This window comes from Tyto alba, unplaced genomic scaffold, assembly GCF_018691265.1.
Source record: "Tyto alba isolate M040663 unplaced genomic scaffold, T.alba_DEE_v4.0 Super-Scaffold_39, whole genome shotgun sequence".
Taxonomy (NCBI): Eukaryota; Metazoa; Chordata; class Aves; order Strigiformes; family Tytonidae; genus Tyto; species Tyto alba.
In genome coordinates, this window is record NW_024881314.1 from 787,181 (window position 1) to 796,388 (window position 9,208).

The 9,208-nt window shown below is 63.6% G+C and overlaps 1 protein-coding gene across 1 annotated transcript; it reads right to left on the reverse strand.

Annotated features, from left to right (window-relative positions):
- Window positions 1-216: 216 nt before the first annotated feature.
- CBX4 (chromobox 4) lies at window positions 217-8,181 on the reverse strand. Its single transcript, XM_042802335.1, has 7 exons — window positions 8,176-8,181; window positions 5,393-5,404; window positions 4,765-4,896; window positions 4,625-4,668; window positions 3,761-3,826; window positions 2,988-3,054; window positions 217-2,460 (listed from the first exon to the last, which is right to left on the reverse strand). The coding sequence occupies exons 3-7, from the start codon at window positions 4,831-4,833 to the stop codon at window positions 1,129-1,131; spliced, it is 1,578 nt and encodes a 525-aa protein (XP_042658269.1). The 5' UTR covers window positions 4,834-4,896; window positions 5,393-5,404; window positions 8,176-8,181; the 3' UTR covers window positions 217-1,128.
- Window positions 8,182-9,208: the final 1,027 nt, after the last annotated feature.

Sequence of the window (9,208 nt, forward strand, 5' to 3'; positions counted from 1 at the left end):
TGCCCGCCGGAGAACACGGGGTGGCCTCGGGCACGGCGGGCGGCACGCTCCCGCCCGCGCTTTTGGGGAAAAGCCAGAACTACATCCGATACGCTGCGTCTCGGAGCTGATTTGAACCTGCAAGCTCCTGCCCGGGGCAGCCCAGCCCCAGCCTGCCCGCACAGGGAGGCTTTCTGTGCTGTCCGTAGGCAGTAACAAACGCACTCCAGATCCCGGTAGTTTTTGTAAAGGTTTATAGTCCTTTGCAATGATTGCATGATACATTTCTTCCCCCGTGACACAGCCCTCGGACCAGGAAGCGCCGCTGGCAGCTCGCGCTCCACCTCCCAGCAGCTGGGCTTTGCAATCCGATCTACACTAGCTGCAGAACATCAAATGCACTTTCAACATCTCCATTTAATATTTACATTCAAGCAATTAATAATTGGAAGCTTATAGTTTAGACATTTCTAATAGCAGCAGTTTCTATAATAGCTTGTTTAGCTTTAGATAACGATTTTTTTTTTTTTTTTTTTTGCACATAGAAACACCACATGTGTACAGTATCAAAAAATATATACCAGGGATGGTCCTGCGGGTCGTAAGGAGGGCAAGGGGATGAGACTAACAAATGCTGAATGGTTAAAAAGGAGAACAGAAAATACTCATTTGATATAGTTTATAAGGTGATCTAGGGGCTCCATAAATCTAGGCTTTATATTTCATTATATAAATACCTACAAATAAATATATTAGCGTGGCCAAAGAGCGACCAGCTTTCAGCTCAAACAATACATTTCAATAACACCACGTACAAACGGGAGCAAGAATCACTCGACAAGTTAGCACTGTTAAAATATAATACTATAACTCTGAGTAACTGGCAGGCCCCGTCCTCGCGTGTCCCGGCGCCCCCAGGTCCCGGGGCAGCCCCCGACCGCGGGGCAGGAGCAGCGGCGAGGACACCCTGCGTGGCAGGGACGGCCACCGTGCCCGGCCCCGTCCCGGTGTCCCCTCGGCCGCTGCGGCGCGGGCTGGGGGCACGCGGGCTCCGGGGAAGGGGGGCACCAGTACCTTAGAGGGAGGCTGTGGGGCCGGGGGCCCCGGGACGGGCAGGCAGCTCCCGCGGGGAGCAGCCGCCGTCCCACCTCACACCGTCACGTACTCCTTGAAGGTCACGGTCAGGCAGTTTGCGGTCACGTCTGTGATAATTATATTCCCAAAGAAGGGCTTGAATTCCTGCAGGGACTCGGCCTCCTCCTCCTCCTCCTCCTCCGCGGCCTCCCGGGGCTGCTGAGGCTCCGCAGCCGGTTTCTCGGCCGGCACCGGCGGCACCTCGGGCTTCACCTGCGCCAGGGCCAGCTCGCCCTCCGCCCGCGGTTTCACGCAGCGCAAGTCTATGGGCTCGTCCAGGTCCGAATCCAGCAGGATGACCTCCGGCTGGGCGGGGGGCTCGGGCCGCTCCGGGGCCGGGGGGCTGAGGCAGGTGGGGGCACTGATGCTGCGGGAGGTCAAGCGCTTCTTGCCGGGCTCCCGCTCCGCGTGCGGCTCCGACAGGCAACGCTTCCGCGAGCCGGGGCTGGAGAGGTTCAGTCCCATGGAGGAAGGGCTGTGCTCGCAGACGGGACTCAGGGACCAGGGCACGAGGTCCGGCTTGGTGGTGAGCTGCAGGGGCTGCTCGGCCGGAGGAAGGGGCAGCTCCTTGGCCAGGGGAGTCTTTCGGGGACTTTCCTCGAGCTCCGTGGGGGGCTGCCGGCTCTCCCCCTCTGCTTTGCTCAGGGCGTTGCTGCCCACCACCCTCTCCTCCCCCGGCTTCCTCCAAGCCTCCAACTTCTCCTCCCCACCCTTCTTAGGAGTCCTCTCCTCCGCAGCCCGCTTCCGGGGCGGCTCCCCGGACTTGATCTTCACCGCCTGCATCCCGTTCTCCATGTACTTGCTCATGACAATCACAATGCGCCCGTTCTTGTTTTTGTTCTTGACGATCTTCATCTTGCCCCCGAGGCCGTTGCTGGTCACCCTGTCCCGGGGGGGAGGCCCTGTACCACTGGACAGGTTTTTCTCGGCCCCGTTCTTGCTCTCTGCAGCAAGGTTCTTGACCGGGCCCAGCAGATTTTTGGCAGGGCCATGAGCCCACTTGTCTGGGTGGGCGACCAGGGGGCTCTTGTTACTGTCCAAGCAGGCTTGGCCCTGCGGCTCCTTGCTGCTGGGCTGGTAATGGGGCTCGTACATCTTGGGGTCCGGCTGGTAGTGGTGGTGCTTCTTGCTGTTCAGCTGGTAGTAATACTTCCCTTTGCTGTGGGACTGGTGCTTCATGCCGCTCTCCTTGCCGTTGGGCTGGTACTGGTGGTGCTTCTTGCTGTTGAGTTCATACTGGTGCTGCTGGCTCTTGCCAGAGGAGCCGAGATCCAGCTTGGGCCTGTTGTCCACGGCAGGGTCCTGCAGCCCCGTGAGGATGTTTGAGCGGCGGGCGAAGGAGGGGAGCTGCAACATAAAACCAGGGCCCGCGGTCAGCCGGGGCTGCGGCAGGTACCCAAGGCTCCGGTGAAACCCCCGCCCCTCCAGCCCCTCTCGTTACGGGACGCTGCGTCACGGGGTGCTGCGTCCCCGAGCGGGTGGCCCCAGCCCCCTCCAACTTACAGGCTGCGCATTGCTCCAGATTAATGAAGCAATGAAAAGAAGAAAAGCACCCTTCAATCAGCTGTCTGGGAACAGGGGCCGAGCAGGACCGCTGCTGCCGAGCTTGCGAGCAGCCTGCTAATGCCGCCCGGCCGTGGGTGCAACGGGTCTGCCCTGCAGCCCGGCGGGGAAGGGGGGGGGGGGGGGGGCCGGGACCGCCCCATGAGCTCAGCGCTGGGGCCTGGGGGTCCCCGGGGCGTTGCGAAGCGCCCGGGCTGCGCGCACGGCTCCTCAGCATGATGAAACCCGCTGAAAGCGGCTCCCCGGGGACGGGGCCGTACCGCAAACAGGCTGCCCGGGAGGTGCGGGGCTGGGCTCCGCCGCGCGTTTACCTGCACGACCAGCGGCTTTGGCTTGGGCCCCCGCTTGCGGTATCCCATCAGCTGCTCCTGCCGCTCCCTGCGGGAACACAGAGTCACGGCCAGGCCCCAGCGGCGGCACGCGGACCCCCCGGGGTGCAACCCCCCCCCTGCACCCCCCAACAGCAGCTCTTGCAGGGATACTACGTGGGTGCAGCGAGCTGGGGCGAAGGGGTGGCGGGAGGGGGGGGCCGGGGCCCCGCAGGTGCGAAGCCTCGGGCCGGGGGTCCCGCGGGAGGCGGCGGGACTGGGGGGGGGGGTGGCACGGCCGACGTGCTGAGGCAGCAAGGCGCCTGGTGAGGTAACTTCCCCGCTGCCGCCTCTCCCTGCTGCAGCGAGGGGCTGAAGTTTACAGTTTGCGCCAAAATACTACAGGAAATAAAATGCACGGAAAGAAAAAAAAAAAAAAAAAAAAAAAAGGCAGAAAAAAAAAAAAAAAGAAAAAGCCCGTCCAAGCGCAGCAGCAGCAGCGCCGCCTCCTCCACTCGCAGGCATCAAATCCCCGGGCAGGCAGGAGCGCAAGGCGCGGCGTGGGGGGAGCGCGGCGCGGGGGACCTTGAACCGGAGGCGTCGCCCGGCGGCCCCGCACCGCCCGCCCCGTCGGGGCCGCGCCCCCGAGCCCGGGCCCGGCCCGCGCCCGCCCCCGCCGTGGCCCCCGGCTCCGTGACGCATCCGCAATTGCCGAGGCGGGTGCCGGTGCCCGCCGCCCCTCCCGGTGTCCCCCCCCCCCCCCCCCCGGCGCTCACCTGTTCTGGAAGGCGATGAGCAGCCGGGGGTCCAGGATGTTCTCCTCCGGCTCCCACGTGTTATATCTTGCGAGAGGGGAGGAGAAGCGGCCGTCAGCCGCGGGGCCCCGCCGGGAGGGGGCCGGGGTCCCGGGCAGGGGTGCCCCGCTGCCGGCCCGGAGCACCGGGGCCGCCTGGGAACGGGCGTCGGGGGCTGGGGTCCCGGGGGAGGGGGATGGGCGAGCGGGGAGGGGGGGAAGGAGAAGCGGGGAGTTGGGGGGGGGGGGGGGCACGGAACTGTTTATTTAGCGCAGTTATTATTCCGGAGGAATTCTAGGCATGTCATGATGAAATTTTCCAAATCCCCTTTCCCGGACCCGGGAAAGCGGCCGCGGCGCGGAGGAGGGACCCGGCCGCCGAGTCCGGAACCGCGGCGCGGACCCCCCCGCGCCCCCCCCCGCCGGCCCTGTCATGCAAACCCCAAATACTCCGCAGCCCGCGGTCCTCGCTCCGCGGCCGGTGCCTCCGCCTCCGCGGGCTGCGGGGCGGCGCGGGTTATTTTTGCGGTTATTCCCCCTTCCCCCCCGCCCCCCCCCCCCCCCCCCCTTCCCTACACACGCCCCCCCCCACCCCCCACCCCCCCTCCCGCTCGGTTCTGCAATATGGAGCCCGGCTCCCGAGGAGGGAGAGGGGGAAGGAGCCATTTTCTGGTGCACATCAGCCGCCGCCTGCCCGCCTCGCTCGGCTCCCGCCGCCGCCGCCGGGCCCCGCCGCCGCTTCTCGCCGCCCGCCCGCCCCGGCCGGGGCCCTTTCCCGGGGCGCCGGAGCCCCGCCACCGGGCCGGGCCGCCCCTTGCCCCATCCCCATCCCCGCTCGGTTACTCACTTGGGCGACCATCCCCTCCATTTCACCAGGTACTCGACTCTGCCCTGCGGAGCGCGGGAGGCAAAGACACGGCGTCAGCTGGACCCGCCGGCCGCCCCCCCCACACCCCCCCCCCACCCCGCCGCCCCCGCCCTCCTCACCTTTCGGATCCGCTTCTTCTCGATGCTCTCCACCGCGAAGACGTGCTCCCCCACCGCCGGCAGCTCCATGCTGCAGCCGGGCCGGGCCGGGCCGGGCCGGGCCGGGCGTCCGCGGCCGCCGCTGCAGCCGAGCTGGGCTCCGGCTCCGGCTCCGGCAGCTCCCGCCGCCGACCCGACAGACACTGAGCCCCGGCCGCCGCGGCACCGCAACCCGTGCGAATCCCGGAGCGAGACGTCAGGGAGGCGGCGCCTCCCGGGCCCGGCTGCCCGTCAACGGCGGGGCCGGGGGATTGGCGCAGACCTGCCGGGGAGCGGGGCGGGGGGGGGGGGGGGGGGGGGAGCGCGGGCAGCCCGGCCCCCGCCCCACGCGTGACTCAGCACGGCCCCCGCGGCCGGAGGCAGAGCCCGCGGGGCAGGTGCGCGGCACGCACCGCTTGGGGAAGGGTGGGGGGAGTGGTGGTGGGGGTGGGGGGGGTGAGGGGGGTCCCGGGGTAGCGGACGCGCCCTGGGGAGCGCTCCACGCCGCGCCACGTCGCGGGCTGCCCTGGGGCCCCCGGGGATGGTGGTGGAGGCCGCTCGGCTTCACTCCACCCGTGGGGCTCCGGTCCGGCCCGGAGGAGCCGTCACCCCGGGCCGGGCGCTGCGCTGCTCGGCGGGTCCCCGCGGCCGTGGGGAGCCCGGGCCCGGGGGGGGGCAGCCGGCGGCGGGGATCCCCCGTTGCAAGATGGCCGGAGCGCCCCGAGGGAGAGCGGGGCCCGGGGCAGGTGGCGACGAGTTTCCCTCGCCCGGTGCCGGAAGCCGCGAACGGCGGCGGCGTGCGGGGCCGGCGGGGAGAGCCCGGGGCGGGCGGCTCCGCGCACTCGCTCCTCGGAGGGCTGAGGCCCACGCGTGTGTGCGCCGATCCGCGGCTTAGGCGGCGGGGGGGGGACCCTCAGCTCTTCCCCGCTCCGCTCCGGGAAACGTGGCGGTGCCGGAACGGAAAGCGACCTTCCCCCCTCCCGCCCCCCCGGGCAGGTGGAGCGGGGCCGGCACCTTCCCGGTGCGGAGCCCCGGGGACTCCGCGCCCTCCCCGCCTCCGCTGCTGGAGCCGCGCCCCGGCCCCGACACCGCGCGGGGGTGTCCCCGCGTGGGGCGATTCCCGGGGAGGCGCTGCCGACGGGGGTGACGCCTCGTGGAGCTCCCCCCAGAGCCCCCCGGGGGGATCGGCTCCCGGGGCCGGCCGAGCTCCATCCCCGCGGGTGCCGGGTTCGGTGTGTGTGCGTTCCCCCCGGGGCAGGGGGACGCGCGGGGTTGCCGCGGAAGGGACCGGAGCCGCCGGCGCCCGGTGCGCAGCGAGGCCGCCCGGGGAGGGGGGGGGGGGGGGGGTCCCGGCGCCGCCGCCCCCGCCCGAGCTCTGCCCGGGCCGCGGCGTCCTGCCCATCCACGGGCGGGGCGGCCGCTCCCCAGGGGAACACGCGTGGCTGGGGCTGCCCCCCGCGGGGCTCCCGGCAACTTTCGTAGGGGTGTGGGAGCGGCCCCGGGCCCGGAGCGGCGGGGCTGCCGGGGGTCGGGCAGCAGCTCCCCGTGTCCCCCCCCCCCGGGGCCGGTCCCACGGCCTCGCCCGGTCGCCGTTCCCCCGGGCGGGGTGGTCCTGCCCGGGCCCGGAGGTGCGGGGGCACCGGGGAGGCACCGCTGGATGTCACCGCGCCGGAGACCATAACAAAGACGCGGCCGCCGCGATCGTAGAGCTGAGCCAATAAAAAGCAAACTGATATTACAATTTTGATTTCCCTGGAGGGCTGAAGGGGCTTAATGTAAGAATTATTATCCATTGTGAACAGCAGCCGAAAGAAAGCACAGACAGGAAGATTTAAATTTTTTTTTTTTTTTAACTTAGCCGTTTTCCTCAGAAACATACATTCATTGAAATTTATGCCAGCGGAGTTTGTTAACCCTCCCCTTTGACATTTCCAGCTTCTCCTGTTGCCAGAGGAGACAAGCCAAGCACAAACCACTAACGCTTGCAATAAAACTAAATGCCCAGGGACGAGCGCGATTTGGTGCGATTCCCCACCAGTTTGGGTAAGCTGCTGAGCACGTGCAGCCCGCGGAGCCGCAGCAGCTCCGGGCCCAGCCCGGCCGGGCAGCTCGGCTCATCCCAGGACACAGCCAGGAAGGGGCGAGAAGGAGGGCAGGGGCTGGCTGGCTGCATATATACACACATATACGTAAAAAATACAAATATTTTTCAACATGTGACCAGACATCCTTGGCATCTCTGTAGAATCTGCCTCAGGAGCAGTACGAGAGGCCATTGATGAAATATAATATATTAAAAAAAAAAAAAAAAAGTGAAAGCACCACTGAAAACCAATATTAAAAGCATTTTAATCATTGAGTGGCTCGTGGCTCCTGCAGCTCAGCACCAGATCCTGTCCTGGAGGTTTCTGCAGGATGTTCATCTGCTTTCTGTTACCAGGCTGATTGCACATGATTCGCAGTAATGATGGTAATGGTGGTGATTTTCTATCCCTTACCTTGCTCAGATAGCAGCAGTTTGTGAACTGATACATCTTTCCCTTTGTCAGTTCGAAAGAGGACACCTTATTTGAACCACATAAAATATCCTAAATAAGGAAAGCAGGAAGCGTTTCCAACTGCTGCCTCTTCCCGACAGGTCAGGGCGCATCACAGGGCTGAGAAAAGAAAAAGGGTTTCAAACCAAAAGAAACAAGAGCCAACTGCTGCCTTTTAAAGCCAAGATGGCAGTAGTTTATGATTTGCCTGTTTGTAAGAGGTACGAGGCGCACACACACGTTCTGGGGGTGTTCTTCACCTCTGCCACATGCCTGCGCAAAAATTCAGATTCCTCTTTCTCGGCAGAGCATCGTCCGTCGGAACGCCGCTCCTCGCAGCGGGAGGAGGTGTGAGGAGCGGGCAGATGGAGTGTGGGGGCTCCGGGCACCCCCCCACGTGCCCGTGCAGCCCAGTGAGGGCCTGATCCTGAGTGGGGGCTGCCAGGGTGCAGCTGTAAGACAAAATCTCTAACAGCCGGAGACAGATGGGCTTCCTGCAGGTGCTAGGAAGCATACCAAGGCAATTTCCCCTCAAATACTTGCTGGCTGTGTTCCCTCCTACTACCCAGTGCTGATGTCTGTCTAGGTTTATTCTTTTCATCATTATTTATAAAGTTCTTACACCAAAGACAGTGCCAGCTCTGTGGCAGTGCCTTGCTTGGGCTGGGTTCTGCCTCTCTGCTTGCCCTCGCCTCTTAGGCCAGTTGCTCCCGCAAACCTGCTGTATGTTTGCTATCAAGCAGCACTGATTACACGTGCCATCATTTCTGATGTTGCTCATTAGTCTGTATCATTATTAGCAATTCAAACCAGCAGTTCTTTTTCAGCTGTAATCCTCTGATTCCACCAAGCAGACTCCACGGCTGCACTCTGGGGGCTCAGCTCTTCCTCCCCTCCGCCCCGGCAGGGCCAGCGGTTCCTCCTGGATCCTGAGCAGGCCAGGAGCACGCCAGGCGAAGCACCAAATAATAACAGAAAGTTAATTCATGAATAGTTGCAGCGTTTCCTTCAAGGCCACTCTCGCAGGCGGCCAGGCACGGACTTTGTGACTCTCTTGCCTGACGGTGTCCTTGGAGGGAGGGGGAGGGCGCTGGCCCCATTCATTCCTACCTGGCCGCCCGCAGCCTTGGCCAGCTGGGCTCGTGGATTTGCCCTTCTGCTTTTGTCAGCTCCACTTGCATTTGAAGTTGCGGCTAGTCTGAAAACCAGCTTATAATATAGCCTTTGCTGAGGTCAACACCATGCTGGAGAAAGACAAGAAAAGGATGAGTAGGTAGGCTTGGGGAAAAAAAAAAAAAAAAAAAAAAAAAAAAAAAGCAAACCCACAAAAAACAAAACCAACCCACCCACCCAATCAATAGGATGCCATGAGGTAAGATGCAAACAATGAAACCCTGTTCCAGGTTGCCAAGGCAAATCTGTCAATAGAGTATTGAACAAGCAAATCTGACTTGCAATTATTGTCTCCTTCTAAATACAAGCTGCCCCTTTGCCTCACAGTTCAAACTCAGTGCTGGTGACTGAGAAGCTCAGTGATTGCTGGCCAGGGCTGCTTCAAAATGGTGAGGGAAGAGTCAACTCTGCTGGAAGCTGGGCTGGAATTTACTCCAACACATGCACTGAAAACCCCCGGAGCATCCCCAGCACCTTCGCTCCAGCAGCTGAAGGGACATGTGCCCTGCCCCCAGTGTAACGGGGTCTCTAAAGCAGCAACACACCACCCCCCCCACCCCCCCCAGCTCTTTGCAACAAACTGTTTGCTCTTCAAAGATTTCAGCAAAACACACCGGACCACACGAGAATATTTTTCAGACACTCTGCTGCAGGAAGAAAACCAGCACACAGAGCGCTCAGCATTTTGTAACGCTCAGGAAAGCGCCATAAAGTCC

Bases quoted from the DNA above. Each gene is read 5' to 3' on its own strand.
- CBX4 (XM_042802335.1), bottom strand. From the start codon at position 4,833: ATGGAGCTGCCGGCGGTGGGGGAGCACGTCTTCGCGGTGGAGAGCATC. The intron at 3,055-3,760 runs GTGAGCGCCGGG...GTGTTCCCGCAG, and splicing joins CTCATCGCCTTCCAGAACAG to GGAGCGGCAGGAGCAGCTGA. The intron at 2,461-2,987 runs GTAAACGCGCGG...TTTATGTTGCAG, and splicing joins CAAAGCCGCTGGTCGTGCAG to CTCCCCTCCTTCGCCCGCCG.